At 41.1% G+C, this 17,897-nt stretch overlaps 1 protein-coding gene across 7 annotated transcripts in view; it reads right to left on the reverse strand.

Annotated features, from left to right (window-relative positions):
* The window catches only part of NECTIN3 (nectin cell adhesion molecule 3), a 154,353-nt gene that overhangs the window by 95,122 nt on the left and 41,334 nt on the right, over positions 1-17,897 (reverse strand). For all 7 annotated transcript variants that reach the window (XM_074998796.1, XM_074998788.1, XM_074998801.1 and 4 more), the window contains exon 2: positions 9,321-9,659. In XM_074998796.1, coding sequence (XP_074854897.1) covers positions 9,321-9,659 — 339 coding nt within the window. The remainder of the gene's footprint in view (positions 1-9,320; positions 9,660-17,897) is intronic.

Consider the following 17,897-nt stretch of genomic DNA (forward strand, 5'->3'; position numbering starts at 1 on the left):
ATTTATTTTCACCTTGCTTTACATAGGTATGTAGGATATTTTTCTTCAAAACACAAGGCTGATGCTCATCAATTAGTAACCATTAAAACATGTGACCTTCAATTAAATATTTATTTTTACAGTGCATTTGGGGAGCTAACCAGAAGAATATGCCTTGTTTTTAAATACACATTTATTCAAGCAATTCCTTATTCTATATTTATTCCATTTTCTATACCTTTACCATAGAAAAACATGATGCACTTATTAACTGGATTAATTTTGTGATGTGTCAAACTATTGGATGGACATTTGAATTCCATAAAACATGCACAACAATGGCATTTCAATTTTTATTAATGGCAACCTACCTGCTACATAAGGAAAAAGTTCCTCAAAACATTTATCAAAGACAGGTTTTACATTTAAAATAACTCAAGAAACTATTTGTAGTTAAGCTGTTTTGGTCATATTTCCCTTCAAAAATTTACAAATAGATCTCATCCTCTCACACTTAGGTTTTAGTCACTGTGTGGAAAAAATAGACAAGCACTCTTGATGTTTCAGCTCCATTGCCTTAACTTTGAATTAACCAGTCTGCTGAACTGAAATGAACATACAGAAAAGAATGTTCTCTATGCAGTTGTAGAACAGACTATTGCCCTGGTTTAGTACTTCAAACTTCAGTTCCAGGTCTTTGAAAAGTGACTTCCACCATTTCAATTATTAAACTCTTTACAATTTGGCAAACACATTCTGCTTAATACTTGTATTTAACAGATTATGGTTAATTCAGGTGTTAATGTTTTTAACTAAATCTAGATTTAAATAAAAACATACAGCTAGCCCAGATGGCAGTTTAATGAGTCAATCAAATACCAAGTTATAGCCTCACAGACCAGTAGGTTCTCTTAGTTGTGGGAATAAATTAAATCAGTTCTTTAATGAACCCTACCATTTCAAGATGGGCAAATACTGAAGCTCCCTCCAGTGGTAAAGAGAAAGCTGTAATTACCACCAGAGTTCTGACAGATTTCAAACTCAATTCTACCCTCTTTAATTTTCACGGATTATCAAGAACACCAAAGAGAGGAACTGCCTGTGAAACCATCAGTGATCAAATTTCTTCTACCTTTAAAGTAAGTAGCTCTGCTACTCTTTAACAGGACCTGTTGTACCTTTGTTCAGTATGAAACATATATTCCCTCGAGATCCATCAAGGAGCCAGGCTTTGAGAGGAAGAGTGCCCAGAACTGTGAGCTAACAAACGGGGAATGATTGGCAGGTGCAATGTCAGATATGAAGTGAGACAAATAAGTTAAGGAATGCCTTGGCTAAGTTGATGCAATTACGAAAACCCTGACTTTGTACGGTGTGATCTTATTCAGCAACTTTGGGCAAATGACGTCTAGAAATATGTTGGAGAAATGGCCCTCTCTCTGCATCTGCAAAACGCATCTCCTATGGATTAATGATCCCTACTCCCCATCCACCCTACAGCAAGCACAATTTCTAATCCTTCCATTCCACAATTGTTTTAGAGAAGTCCAACACCCCAGAATCACCAGGTTGAGAAACCATTCTCAACTCTAAGAGCCACATTCCCAACTATGAATCTGGGAAAGTGCCTATTCAGGATGTTGGCTCAGGTGTTTTGTGTATCTGGAACATAAGAGAGATCAGCATGTGCTTCAATATATACTAGTTCCATAACTTCACTGTTTCAGCATAGAGAGCTGAGCAGCACAGCATCTCAACCCTCACCCTACACTTCACATTTTATGTAAAAACACCAAAGATATATTGTCCCTCATGACCATAACAGACTGATTCCTGAGAAAGACAATAAGGTGTATACAGGCATTCCTGACTGTTTTTACTCAAGGAAGCTGATGTGGAGACAACTGCTGGGTACACCTTTTGCCCTGTACAGTGCAACTTCCATATATCTGTTCCCCACCTGATATGGAATTATCTGAAGTCACAGTCATAGCAGGAGGTAGGGGAAAGGGAATTCCAGAACATACTTTGGATGGGTGCTTGCACAAACCCAGGCAATTCAATATTTAATAAGGTGCAGATACCACCTTGTCTAGACTGTGTTCGTAGCTGTTGCTAGAAGCAGAACAGATGCAATGTGGCATGTTATGTCACAAGAAGGCTGTGCGTCTTGGCATTAGCAAACAAACAATCTGACGTAGTCTGTGGACTTAATTTAATTTTTAAGTGTGGCTTGTTAGTATCAAATCTGTCCCTGGCAAAGCAAGTTTTGGCTTTCATGGAACCCAGAGATGATCCTATAAGGCCAGTTGCACTTGGTTCAAAGCGGATTTTTGTTTTGGCAGTTCCTGATGTGTGGTAAGGGGACACAGCTGTCTTTACTACAGAGACAGCTTTGCTGTAAAAACAGCCACTGAACAGACATAGCATGGAAAAAGAACCCTCCCAGGTCAATGAAGTTAGGTGGTTATTACTGACGGGGCCTTCAAGAATACCCAGAGAGCAGAAGAAACTGATGGGATGCAAAATACTGTAAGTGATCTTGTTTGACTACAAAATGAACTTCTCATGGGGGTGCTGATTTGGAATGCAAAAGTACATATCTTCAAGATGAAAAATCCAGAATATAAAAACAGAAAAATACATGAGTGTCACCATCCTGAATTTCTGTATTTGCATAAAGGCATTTAAAAAGCTAGAGATTTTTTTTTTAAAAAATTGGGATTTTATTTTGGTCTAGAAAACATTTGGAATAGAACCCCTTCCCTCTGTGTTGGGCTCAAACAGCTTAAATACCTTATACTTGACAGAGACGACTTCCTGGCTGAGTAAGGACTTATGGGCTGAGTCCCTGAAAAGTAACTAGGAGGGAGAGTGGGGTGAAGATGAAATGTACGGACGAAACCTGCCGTTACAAATTCTAAAACCCATTTTCAGCAACCAAGGTATTAGGCAAAGGGTATATCAAGAGAAACCAAGTTTTGGGCTGAAATGTAATAGTCTTAAATCTGCACATTTTTATACATATATAGATGATTTCACTGGGGATCTTCTAGATGGGATTGGATGTTCCAGTGAAGTCTAATTTACTGGCAATGACATTTGACAGAAGGCTCGCATGTCATGAGTAGAATGTCTAACAGCTTATGAGGAGAGCCTTCAACCTACTTTAAGTGTATTTTGACTTAGTGGGTAAATTGTTTAAAACTAGCTGTTGAAACTTCAGCACAATCTGTCAAAGAAGCTGGGGGGAGGCATCAAGCATCATCTGATAAGGAGCTATTAGAGAGCAAGATCACCTCCTTGTCTGTTTTGCCCTTGAAAGAAACTTTCTGTACTTGAACCAAACACCACAGATGGAATAAAAGTGTCTTCTGTGGTGATTCCTCTGAGAAAGATAAGGAGCTCTTATTGGGTAACAAGGATCACAGAGAATGAAAATAGTTATCCATCTTATCAATAAAGACTGGCTTTTTGAAAGAGAGATCCTTCACGGTGCTTTGGACCTCCTTCAGGAAACCAGAAGACTGTAGCGACAAATCCCCATGCATCATGAATCCAGTGCCCAGGGAACTGGATGCAGTGTTAGCTGCAACCACCACGGCTTTGACAGGCACATGTGCTGCCAACTTCCCTTCATCAGCTAAAACCCAGGACTGAGCCTGGTCACCTGCAAGGTACTTATCTTTAAACTCTGCCAACCTACTATACATGATGAAACTGGACTTAGCTAGCAGAATTTAGTAATGTGGAATTTTAGCCCAGTGTAAAAAATGACCTCCTCACCCAGGAAGTCTACTCTTTTTGACCCCTTGTCTGGTGGGACACTTGTTTGCAAGTAATGAGGCACCCATTTCTGCAGCCAACTGAATGACTAATTAATTAAAGGCCAGGAGCACAAACAGGAAATCAGTCCATTTAGACCATCTCTTAGCTCTTTTCAAGGTAGTGGCACACAAAGCCTGTATGTGCCAGACCAACTGGACCGTTCTAATAAGGCCTCATTTATAGGAAGGGTCATGTGGGCTCTTCCTGTGGCTGAAGGATGTCTAGTAACCTATGTTACGGGTCCTGGAATTTGTAAGCTTGTAGCCACTCTCTGCAGAACTTATTGGTACTCTCAGTGGTCAGACAGCAGAAGACAGCAACAGAATGAACATCTCATCTGGTGATGAGTCTTCAACCAGAACCAGTGGTACTGATTCCATGTCTTCCTCCTAATATTCCAAACAGCGCTTGTTGGCAAGCTGAAAAGTGAAAGAATCCTTGCAAAGGTGCCAAATATCTGTAGTACAGGTCTTATGGGCTAACACAAGTGCCAGGATGAGAGGTTAATCCATGTGGGATGGACCATCAGGAAGCTGTACCAGGCTTGTTAAGGAGGAAGAACAGAGAGAGGTGTCACAGCTGGGCAGATAAAGGTACCTTGGCTGCATGTACAGGCTCCTACATGGAAGCAAAGATATTGATGGAACTGTGTCCTGAGTCATACATTGATTCTGTCATAAATGGCAGCGCTGTAGGTACTCTGGACCCTAGTCCAACGGACAGGAAAGGGGCTTCCCCCAAAGCAGAACACCTGTTCATCCTCAGGTGTGGGGACATCCAAAACTATGGATAGGTCTGTGAGGAGAGGACACTGCAGACAGAGGCAGAGGAGATACTCCTTTTACATTCCAGACTTCACACATTGCCCATTTAGACTCCAGTGATCTTGGGTCAGCATCCACACTGATGATCTAAGTGTCCCAGTACCACTGTCTCGAGCAGTTCCAACAGATACTGCTTTTATTTGTATTACCTTCCAGGCAAAGGGCCTACAGAACTGGTTCCAATGGATCCAAGTGCTCCATTTCACCTGACCTCCTACAGGTAGGAGAGGAAACTAGTTTCTTGTAAGCAGCCCACTGTGGGATCTGCTCTTATGACCATTAAACTGCTTCTTATTCTTGTAGGGGAGATAGTTCTTCAGCTCATGCTCAGAGGGTCAATACAAGCCAATGCAGGCCTCTCTTTACAGCAGTCTTCTTAGCCAGGATCTACACGCATCCAAGACCTCATCCCTTCTATCACAAACCTGCAGAGTTGAAGTTGACAAGCTTCTCTTGTTCGGGGTACGAAGGCCTTATAGATGCTGCACTCACCAAAATAAGTACCTCACACTGGCTATATGTCTCCACTAGCCAAAAAACTTTGAAATGGCCATGCAAATGGCCATTTTGAAGTTTACTAATGAAGTGCTGAAATACATATTCAGCGCCTCTTTAGCACGCGGGCGGCCACGGCACTTCGAAATTGATGTGGATTGCAGCTGCGCGACTCATCCAGACGGAGCTCCTTTTCGAAAGGACCCCAACTACTTCGAAGTCCCCTAGCCGGGGTCCTTTCAAAAAGGAGCCCCATCTGGATGAGCCATGCAGCGGCGAACAACGTCAATTTCGAAGTGTGACAGCCGGCACATGCTAATGAGGCATTGAATATGTATTTCAGAGCTTCATTAGTAAACCTTGAAATGGCCATTTGCATGGCCATTTCGAAGTTTTTGGCTAGTGTAGACATGGCCACAGAGTGAAGATGCTCGTCTTGACGGGAAAAGAATGAGGGCAGGAGATAGTTCTTGAAGCCTGGGATCCTTCATTTAATCCCCAGGTGACAAGGGATTATGTCCTCTGACCAGGGAGAATGCATATATTTGAGAGGTCTCAAACTCATGACCCACAGACCACCTACAGCCCGAGCAGTTACACAGCCCTGAGAAGGGATGTCCACACCCTTCCCCTGCCAAGACCAGCCCCTGCCCTACTACTTCATGCCACTGCACCACAGTCTGTGGGACAAAGGGATGAATGAAGAAGAGGCTGCTGTACTGCTCCACTTCCCCATGACTCCCATCACCACAGGGAGTGCAGTGGGGCTCAACTCCTGCTGCTGGCTAATTGGAGTAGAGGGAACCATCCCATGCATAGGATATTTAGGGTGGCCACTACAGGAGCACCAAATGTGGCCCACAAGGACTCGCTGCCAGCAGCACAGAGCTAGCAGCCAGAAGCTGCATTAAACTTGATGTTTTGCTCGCGGTGGCTCCCAGGGAGATGCATGGAGTGTCCCCTCCTAGAGCAGTGACAGAGAGGAGGGAGTGCCTGATTACTCACTAAGAGGATATGAGGACTGGTGCTGGCCCCTAAGGTAGACTAAGTTTGAGACACTTGCTGTACTAAGTTAAGCACAACTATGAAAATTATAAATTATGTATTTGTGGAATCTATTAAATATAAGCAAAGAAGAAGTATGACTTCTGACTCAGGCCACATGGCAGTAGAGGTAAATGGAGTGGTATAGAGCCAAACTAACTTTAATACCATCAGCTTGGAGATGAAGAGACATACCACACATGTCAAGGTCAACTAAGAGAAAAAACTTCCAAACTCAGGAACATGGGTCATAGTGTGCATGCATGTGTGGAATACACATAGGGATCACCATTCAAAGAATTTTTGCTTCCTGGATCTGGACCACCACCTTGCCCAAACAACTGAACACCTCTGATAATACAATCTCTCGCAAACATCCATCTTCCATCACATAAATTTAAGAGGAGAAGAAAAGCTATACGACAACCATAAAAAGAATTGCTCAAAGCAATACATACATACATACAAAATGTGGAATTGATCATTCACTGAGATCAAATGGAGGCCACATTTTTATTTTATATGTATATTTTACATTTTTATTCAGTAATTTTTGTTTTTACATGTAAGTATGGCCAGACCAAGAAGAAACCATTCATTTTATATAAACCACTTATATCTTCTAAAATCCTGTACTATTTTAGTAGTTTCCTGATCCACTGGATTTGTGATCCCCAACCCTGCAACTGGACTAAACAGCTCAAGTTAAAAATGGAACCATTTGGTAAAATCCAGTTCAAGGGAGAAATACACTTCTAACATTTCAAGCAGGCAAAACACTCTTCCCTCAGAAAAAGGGTCAAGATTGAAGCTACGAACCATACTGCTTACGTCTACAAGAAACCCAAGGAAGCGCAGGAGAGACTTAAATGGCACTTCTTCAGAGGCAGGCTTGAGGGGCTAGCCAACTCACCTAACAAATAGCAGGAACAAGCACTGTAAATTAAACCTCACACAGCAAAACTATTTCGCAGTGACAAGAAGAAACAGATCTCAATAATATATCAAGATTTGATCAAACAATGCATTCTTGATGAATGGATGATACTTATGACAATTCATTGTAACACTTTCACAGGTTAAAGAGGCTAAAAAAGTTTAGCACTTGAGTCATATTTCATTGTAATTTGGTGATTTTCTGTGGTAGTGGAATAACTAAGAGACAAAGACCACCTTAAAATTGCTAAAGCTATGTTAAAGTCACTGTTAAGCAAAATACAAATGCAATGAATGCATGATTGAGGGAATTCCTGAAAATAGTTGAATAATCTCTTTAAATATTTAAAGCAATAGTATGTTTTTTAAATACACAGTGATGTGTTTGGTTTAAGTACAGCTATTTTTGTAGGAAAAAAAGTTGCAGTAGCCAAGAGAAAATTACTTAAGAGGAAACAACTAGAGTTTTCTCGCCTTTCTTCTTCTATGAAGGTCTCTAATTTAGAATTTTAGTTAAAATTAATAATTTACAAATAAACTAAACTCATTTTAACCGTTGTTCATGACATTAATATCAAACGAACAGGAAAGCATAAAAATGTGAATTAGTAAGACAAAGCCCAAAATTTAAGTTTTTCTTCAAATATTTTAAATAATCATCTTATGGACCTTGGGAGAGGGAATATTTGATGGACTTATCTCCCTAATCCTTGGTGAACCTTTAAGGTTTTTTTTTTTTTTTTTTTTTAAGAATAGCATACAAAAATTTACTTATTTCTCCACCAAAAGGCTTCCTGCAGTTATTTACTATCTTATCAGATCAATACACCTAAACATCCTTAACAGAGCTCCTTTAAATTGTTGATTGATTTTTCCCTTCAAGTCAACACCTACATATATGGATTCAAAATTTCAGGACAAGATTTGTTAAATTTAAAAAGTAAGTTCTCTTAATTTAATATTTCTAAAATTTGAAGAAGCTTGCAAGTGAAGTTTCTATCATCTGCCTGCAAACAAGTTCATTTTAAACATACTATATATAAAAGTTTTAAACGAACTGCACTATGTTAGCACATATTCGGCAAACATGTAAAGTAGCAGCAGTTCCACCTTAGCCTATCATAACTCTTCAGAGCATGCCTTCATTCAGTAAGCACAGCCCACACTATTCTCATCTTTTGGAGTATTTCACAGAGTGCTTTGATCTTCTAATTTAAAATATGTAAGTTCACCTCAAACCACTAAGAATGGCTTTGAAACAAAAAACGTCTAAGTCCTCCTGTGGATGTGACCACCTCTACTGAAAAACTCCACCCGGATCAAATATTGTTGCTCTATGTTTTCTAACGCTATGTGTGCACTGGCAATTGGATGACAAAAGTTGTTAGGAGGTGCTAACTCCCCTCCACCATCCCAAATCTGGGTCTACATGAGGGGTGTTGCCGGCAGGTTCACGCTAATGAGCGGTCTCAATTGCCTGAAAAAATTTAGGCATAAGGGGCTGGTGACAGAGGGCACTTTTGCTGGCGGAGGCACGTCCACACAGCCTGTTTACCACCAGTAGCAGCTTCTGGTGGCAGCGAGATCTCAGGTGTCTATGCTAATTAGCCATGCAGTTATGCTAATGAGCGGCCATTTGCAACACTGCTCATTAACACTGAGCTGCTGGCAAAACCCCTTGGTGTAGACCCAGCCTTCAAGGAGAAAAGTTTTGCCTCAAAGTAGTGCTGGTGTGTGTACAGCGCTTTGATGGCAGGAGCCCTCTTTTCCCAACAAAAGCTGGGGGGTGGGGGGGCACTATTTGGTCAGCAAAACAGCTGACAAGCAGAGGCTATACTGCTCAATTTATCAACAAAGCTATGCTAACACAGCTTTGTAGCTAAAAGCCACGTATTGTAATCCAAGTCCAAATCAGCCTCCAGAATAAGTTATAGCCTTTTTTAAGTCATAGCGCTGACACTTGATTGCTTCCTTATGAAGCTGGAACCCACTAACAATATTTGAAAAAGCCATTTGTCAAACCCCAATACTGAACTTTCAGTGCATGGCAGGAAGGTAAACACAGCCAATCAGTATGTGGCAAGAAAACGTATTATAGATTCAGACCAAAGTTTGTCACACTAAGCATCCAGGCTGCCAAGTCCTATCAAGTATGGTCTGCTTTGCGTGGGGATGTTTTGTAAAAAGAAAAATAAAATTAAGATGTGAACATACCCAATACAGTTACTGTTGTTGATGACTGAGCATTTCCTAGAGGAAATGTAACTGCTTTACACACATATTCTCCTGAATCAGAGAAGCTTATATTGTTCAGGATGATAGTTGCATCAGTGAGTGAGTAGTTCTTAAATGACACTCTTCCTTGGTATTCTCCTTGAACAGAAAACCCATATTCAGGATGATGAACAGCTATGGTCCGTGTACTTTTACCATGTACCTTCTCCCATGAGACTTGTGTTATTGTTTCATTTATTTCAATTATGCATTTCAGTGTGACATTCTTCCCCCAAACTGCTGTTACATGTGGCTCAACAATGGGTCCAGCCAAAGCACCTAAAAACAAAGACAAGTTAACATTAGAGTTTCATTTAACATTACAATCAAACGTAAAGGCTGTAGTTTCTGCATTTCATTTAAAACCTTAATTTATTACCCTATTGCTTTATACTTCCCCGGAAGCAAGTTTAAAGGATTGGTGCATAGAAAAGTTAAACCAGCTCCTGGGTTCCCAGGCTCAGGATTGTACTTCTTTACCAATACCAGTCACATAATTTGGCTGAAAATTATTCTTATGTTGTCATAATTGAATGTTTATTTTAAAAATGTTTAATTTAAGTGTTCATACTTGCGCTAAATTGTTGGGGGTTCCAGGAAAATTATATAAACAGACTAGACACAAACTCCAACAGCCGAAAATTTGTAACCATTAAATACACAGTGGTAAAGTCACGTGTCAAAATAAAGTAAATAACTCTTAAATGAAACTCTACCAAAGTTCTTAAGAAGCATTTTTCTCACCTTACCAATGTCAGTTTGGGTGGGGTGGGCAGGAGTCAATGTTAATTTATATTTACTAATAAAGAGTACAAGAGAAACACCCAATGCCATATGACAAGCTTGTGGCCAAGTTAGGCAATGAATCTGTCATCCACCACCTGACTCTTCCCTTTAACTTCTATCTGTCCTTAGTGCCCAAGGAAGATCCTAAGTCACTAGCCAGTCAGAACTACTAACATCTTATCTCAGCTAGTCTGTCCTGCTTTCATTCCTTTACTCTCTTTCTTCCAGTTAAGACTCTTCTACTCTATTAACTTTCACTCCACCATTCATCAACAGTTAATCCCCATCTACTGTTATATAAATTAGCTTCTTTGGGTAGGCCAAGAATTCACTGCTTCCCCTACCTCCAAAACAAAAACACCCTACAATACTGACAACCTCATCAAGTGTTCATGACCAAGACATATTGTTCTTAATTTCTAAAAAATGAGTTCATCCTCAGGGGCCACAAACAGCCTACACAGCATGGGTGGAGATTGGGGGAGGCAAGGCAGTGGGCCACCTTCTCTGCAGGGCCATGGAGACAGGAAGTGAGCGCTGGATTTGTCAGAGCAGCCCCCAGCAAGATCTGGCACTCTGAAGATACCAAAAATAAGCACAACCAAGTATCCAAAGTTTGATTCCCCTTCCTGCCCCCCCACTGTTGGGCACTTATATGCACGATCCAGTGCATGCTCAGTATCAGAGCTTCAACTCTATAAACTACTGCAGAGCATAGATATATTGGGGTTAACTCAAATTAAGAGCAAATTTGAGTCTTCTAGTCTAGTACACAAGTACTGGCATCTTCTTTTTTTAATTATCTGTTGCAGCTATGGTTATAAAGTTTCAAAATAAACAAGCACTTGTAATGAATCTAGGCTCTGAAGTATATTACAATAAAAATATGGTTATCTGCTTCATGTAATCTGCTGCATCTTTTCTTAAAGATTTGTGCCTACTTTTTCCTGGGTTACAGGGACCTATTTTACAAGGAAGATTTAACATGCATGAGTACCTAAAATCACTTTCAAAAATTATGTTAACATTGGATTCACAGAACTTGAATTAAGTCAATGTCATAATGTGATCCAAATACTTACTATCCAACAGACAGTTAGAGATGCTAATTAAGTTACAGCTATATGTGTGTATGCACACACATTAAAATTCTGTACAATCTCAGTCAAATGTTTTGTTTTAGTATGTCTCCTCACTTGTGTAATGCTGCAGTGAGTCCAAACATTAGTATTGCACCTAAAAGCTGATTTTTTTCTGCCTTTCTGTTTTTTACTTGCAAAACCATTATTTGGTATATATGTGAATACATTTGAAGTCCTAGCTTTTACATGGAAGAATGAGAGTTTCATCCATTACACATACATTAGCACTTGTAACTTAAGTGATCTAACTTCAAGCTATTACTGCATGGCTAGTTTCACAAGCACTATAGGGCAGGTTTTTCATTTTATATTTTAGGAGCTGGCTTGTTTGAGGATTGTGGCCAAACATTTTGAGAGCTTGGATTCTATCCCTGCCTGTGATCAATTGCTTGCTCTTCCAGTAATCAGTTTCAGTGGTGACTCTCCATAGCAATCACTACACATTTCCAAAATATTAAATTGCTCATTTTAGCAAACTGAATGGATTAAAAAAGTAGGAATAGAATTCTTTCAAGAAAAATGGAGGAAGGGAAAAGGGTAAGAAAAACACCAGCTGTCACGAATAGCAGTATTTTTCCTCAGAAAGCGGTGCTGACTAGGAAGGTACAGTAAGAAGAGCGTAAGACCTATTATACATTAAGGCACTGTTTTCCACCCAGAATAGTTATGTGAAAGCCTCCCACTGACATCAAGACAGCTTTCATTGGGAACACAGGGGACTACACCAATACACTTGTGCTCAGTGTCCATAACAAAGATTAATTTTGACCTTTACAGAAGATGTTCGACAGTTCTATTGTACAGTATTCCAAAATGTGAGCTTCCTAACCTTGGTAAAAGGAGTACTTAACATCTCTAAAGTCAGGCAACTTTTACATTTCCATACAGAAGTAAAACAAAACAGCAGAAATGATTTATTTGGTGATGAGCTTCAATGGGAAAGACCCACTTCATCAGATCAATCTCATTTCCAATACAGACTGACGTAAGTACACAGGACAAAAAAAAATTGCAATAAAAACCAACAAATCAAACACATAGGACAGAAGGAGAGGGATGAGGGGATGTTAGCTGTCCTGCCTGAGATAATTATGAGCATCAAAGGAAGGGAAACTGTCCTTTTAATGTGTGAGGTAACTGATGTCTCTGTTCATACCACATGTTAATGTGTTGAATTTGAATACCGAAGTAAAGGTAGGATTGTGAACACTCATCAGGAACTCACAAGGTAAAGCCATGTTCTAAGTAAACTGAAACCAGCTGTTGCAAAATGAGAACATCCACAGTTACGATTTTGCTTCCAAAGAAGAAATATTGAATACAAAAAATCAGTTATTTTAATGGACTTGGTGCTCTGTAGTGACAGCAAGTAATAATCAAGTGCTTGACAATGGTTACAAACTACAGACAGACTCTTTTGGAGAAAAGCAAAACAAGGTTTCCCGATGAATAGTAAAAGAGAGAGAGCCATGCTAGCCTACATGCTATGAAAACAAAAAAAGCAGTCCAGTAGCACTTCATAGACTAACAAAATAATTTATTAGGTGATGAGCTTTTGTGGAACAGACCCATTTCTTCAGATCATAGCAATACCACAACAGAGAAACAGACATAAAAACACTCCTGATTCACAAACCTGTCCGCCAGCATCTTAACGGAGTAGGCCATTCTGTTAATGTCCTGAAAAAGTCTGTTTTACTGAAAAGGAATTTTCACAGCCATTTGGAAAGGGGCTGTTGAACTCTCTTTTATATTCAAATTTGACACATTAACACGTGATTTGAACCAGGATGACAATTTTCTAGCTCTTTACAGGGGCTCTTTTACATTATGTAATTCTTGACTCCCACACCCACACCCTGCTTCTGCCCCTCTGCTCTCTGATTTGCTTACCTTGATAATAATTCTTCTGATTTGTCAACCTTGATTACTATTTTTGGTTCTATCAAAACAAAAAGCAGTCAACTAGCACTTTAAAGACTTGCAAAATAGTTTATTAGGTGAGCTTTCATGGGACAGACCCACTTCTTCAGACCACAGCCAGACCAGAACAGACTCAATATTTAAGACACAGAGAACCAAAAACAGTAAGCAAGGAGGACAAATCAGAAAAAAAGATAATCAAGGTGGGCAAATCAGAGACTGGAGGGGGGGGGGGGGAGAAAAGAGGTCAAGAATTAGATTAAGCCAAGTATGCAGATGAGCCCCTATAGTGACAAAGTTCCCGTCCCAGTTTAAACCATGTGTTAGTGTGCTGAATTCGAATGTAAAAGCCAGCTCGGCTGCTTCCCTTTGAAGAACGATGCGGAAGTTCTTTTTCAGTAACACACATACCTTTAGGTCATTAATAGAATGCCCCATTCCATTAAAATGTTGACTAACTGGTTTGTGGATCTGGAGCGTTTTGATGCCTGTTTTGTGCCCACTGACCCTTTGTCTGAGGGAGTTAGACGTTTGTCCAATATACAAAGCATCTGGGCATTGTTGGCACATGATGGCATACGTGATGTTAGTAGAGGAGCATGAGAAAGTGCCCGTGATTCTGTGAGTAACCGGGTTAGGTCTAGTGATGGTATTTCCAGAGAAGATATGTGGACAAAGCTGGCAGCGGGCTTTGTTGCAGGGAAAGGTTCCAGGACTGGTATTCCTGGGGTATAGACAGTGGCTGTTAAGAGGACCCCCACTAAGGTTGGGAGGTTGTCTGTAGGAGAGAACAGGCATGTCACCCAGCCTTTGTTTTCCTTTTAAGCCCTTTATAGGTGTTCCACTTCTGGCGACACCCAGGCAGTATATGATCAATGGAGGAGTGTACTGTAAGATCTAAAGTTAGAGTGAAACACTTCCCTCCTCCTCAGACATCTCAATCAGATCCTGAACCCAAAATTAATGAGTACCGAAAACATTAATACAATTCTAATAGGAGCCCCACATGCATCACAAATGGGTAATCCCCATAAGAAGCTGCAGACACTGGTCTGATAGAATGGGATCTAAATATCACCTAGGAGTTCTAAATTGGTTTCCTCTATTAAGCTCTATGCAGCATCACACCCAATTAGAGGGTGTGTGTCAAGACTGAAACTCTTCAAATCTTTGGCTAACAGGAAAATTGCTTTGGGGACACACTATCTCATTGAAGCAGACTTTACAAGAAATTCATCTTGGGACTGATTGGAGCAGCTGTTCTCAAACTGTGAGTCCTAACCCCATCATAGGTTGCGTGTCTGCTTTAATGGTGGTGCCATGGAAGGACACAAATCTTTGAGCTCTGAAGGGGGCTGAGGCCCAGAGTCCCAGGCCTCAAGGACGGCTAAGATATAGAAAGGGGTTGCAGTTTTTTCTAATGGTGGGGAAATAAAGATCCTCCGAAAGTGGTTAGTAGCTCTCACAATACACATTAAAATTATTTTGAACCAGCCTTCACAGAATTCATAGTTGATGATCTCCATCCATGTATATAATTGTTTCGTTTTATATAAACCTGACATTCTTTGATAAGGAAAATAGAAAAGGAGTACTGAAACACTGTCTTGGTTAAGCTTAATATTAAAACTGCTTTTTGTATCGGGAAACAGATGCCTGAAGACCATAACGTGGTAGTCTTAACATACAGTATCTAACCAGTCATGAAGAGGACAGAATGTTCTTTGGAGCCATTTAAAGAAACTTGCTGCTGAAATATACATTCATACAGAGTTTGATATCAAGTGTCTGATCCAGTAATATTTACAGATTGCTGTGAATACTTCTGCGTAATAGGTGGAACCTGTCATAAAGGACCCTAGAAACCAAAGCTAAAGTAAGTTTTGATTTAGGAATGAGTTTAAGACCAAGAAATTTGGTCACATGGAGGAAAAGCAAGTGTGTGCCTTGAAGGTGTGGGGGGACAGGGAGGCAGAATCACAGCAATTTTGAACTTCTGTATTTTTACCTGACCTGTCACACTAACATCTATGGGTCATAAAAAGACACACTGAAGGATAAGAAGGTCAAACATTCCAACTAGCAAGAAAATCTTCAAGAGGAATCGTCACTCGTGTTTTAATGGCTTGTTTGAAGATCTGAGGATTATCCACTGAAAGTGCTTACCACAAAAACCCCCAGATAACCTAGAAAGCACTTCCCGATGAACTCCTAACAAAGCCAGTCAGGCTGAACAGAAACTGTCAAATGACAAAGTCATATTGGAGTCAAGTGGTGCTGTTCCATAAGCTGCCCTGGCAATACTAATACTGCAACACCAGTACTAAAACTGAAGGTGCCAGAGCTGATATGTTACAAGCAGCAGCAGGCTACAGATACAGGCACAATATAGCAGCTTCTCTACTGCCTGCACTGAGCAAGTCAGCCCTGTAGAGGGCTGTAACTGACCTATCAAAGAACAAGCTGATGCAGAAGAAAGCTGCCAAGAGCAGAGGTGCTGGCAGCACACTTGACAGTTACAGCAGCACTCTGCTTGGGTGAAGGTTAAGAGCTGAGTTTTCCAAGTTACCGCCTGACAAACCAGAGAATAAAGGGATGCTTTCAGAGCACTCCTTCTTCCTGAAGGCAAAGAAGTGAACCAACTCTCTTTCTCTTCTGAGCCAGTCTTCTAAAGGGATTTTCCTCTGTACAAAAAGGGAAGCAATGACAGTCTCTGTTTGCAGTCCAGTGGGTAAAACAAACAACACCCTAGTCATAATGCAGTTGTCCTGACCTAGAGGACTGCACTTTCCATTTGGTTTTAAGAATGGTTTCACATTTTTCTCCAAAATTAACAAGTTTATCCTATTGCCCTTACGTTTAGTTACCCTCCCAGTAACTATTCTACCGTACTTACTCTTTTTATTTCAACACATCTCAAGCGAGCAACAGTATCTTCCTTGAGAGTCACAAGTGGGACTAACATCCCCTCAGAACTCCTCGCTGAACTTCAAATTTTGGGTTTATCCTCACCTGACACTAGCATTAACTCCATGAATAGGGCAAACAATAAAACCTAGGGAAACTTAAATACACTGAATACCTAGCCTAAAATTTTGTAAAATTGCAATAAAATAGTTAATTAGAAAAAGTATAATAAAACGCATGACTAGAAATGTCTTATAGCAATCAGCAGTTGAAAAGAACTCAACCAGATGGTCAGTCTACCCACTTCTTGACCTTTAAAACAGGGAAGAACATAAGGTCAAAGGAAGAGATGTGACCAATGACCATCTCATGCTAAAGAATTCTGATCCAGTGTATGGAGAACAGGTACACCAGAAATGCAAAGTATGTCTGCAAGTAGCAACAATCTTCTTTCCTACAGTAATTTTTTTTTCCTACAGTAATTCAGTTTGCTGTAAAGGCATGTTCTCTAATCCTTCTCTCTTTCTTTCGTTCACTGAAAACTCCTCAATGTATTAGCATCCTCCTTAATGTGAGGCTCTCTACTGGACACACTATTCCACTAATGGTCTCATCAGCACCAACTACAGAGAACAGAACACCCCTACTCTACTCAACATTCCCTTACTAAAGGCCTCCATGTATTAGCTCTTTTGGACACACTGAGCTCATGTTCAGCTGATTATCCATCACAATACCCATCTCTTTCAGAGTCTCAGTTTTTCCCCCAAGGATGGAGAATTACATCTTTGAAATATGGACTACTTTTTTTTCCCCCTAGACGTAGGACATTATATTTGTTGATACTGAAACAGTTTGTTTGTACCACATAAAGCAGGGGTGATGAAACCATGCATTGGAGTCTGGATCTGGACTGTGGTTTGTCTGGATCCAGACCCCAAGGCTCAGGTCTCACCTCCCCAGGATCCAGCCTGTGGTTGGGTGGGCATGTGGAACCCCCACATTTCAAGGCCCGGGTTCACGCAAGCCAGAGCTAGACTGACCCTATATAGTCTCTGCTGGACGGCAGCGGCAGCAGCGGCTCAGTGTGTGGTGCTGCTGCTGTTCCCTGCTGTCCACCCCCAGCCAAGGGAAGGGGAAGGACAGCATGGCCTGGAGAATTTATCCGACACTCTGACAGAATTTAAGACAAACATCAGTGGAAGGTGGTGCCAGAGGGCAGGTGCAGAGCCATGTACTTCCCTGTGGTGCTGCACAGGAAAGCACATCCCCACCCAGACCCTGTGCCCCTAGATTGTTCCTGCACTCTCCCTGACATCCTAATTCCCCATCCCCTCATATCCTCTCGCTCCCAGGCCCTGCATGCTCTCCCTGACCGCTCCCCCCCAGGACCCAGAGCCCAAACCCTCCTCCCCACTTCCTTCCACCCAGACCCTGAACACCCACCCTACCCAGAACCCAGCCCCAGCCAACTCCTGCATCCCTGTTCGTGCCAGACCTACCACATGCACCCCACTTCCAGCCAGATCACCCCCAATACCCAGTCTATTCCTGCTCCCTACCTTCCACCCACACCCCAAAGCCTGCCTCCTAGCAGACCCCTCCCAGGCTGAACCTCTCATTTTTGGCCCCAGCCCAAAGGAGACCACAAATTGTACTAGCCCTCCCCCGCCCCCAAGCTCTAGGGCTGATTGTATAAGGGGAATGAAAGGAGCGTCTCTTATTTTTCAGTGAGGGACCACATCAGTTAGAGCTGGGA

This window comes from Carettochelys insculpta, chromosome 1 (genome assembly GCF_033958435.1).
Source record: "Carettochelys insculpta isolate YL-2023 chromosome 1, ASM3395843v1, whole genome shotgun sequence".
NCBI classification, from domain to species: Eukaryota; Metazoa; Chordata; order Testudines; family Carettochelyidae; genus Carettochelys; species Carettochelys insculpta.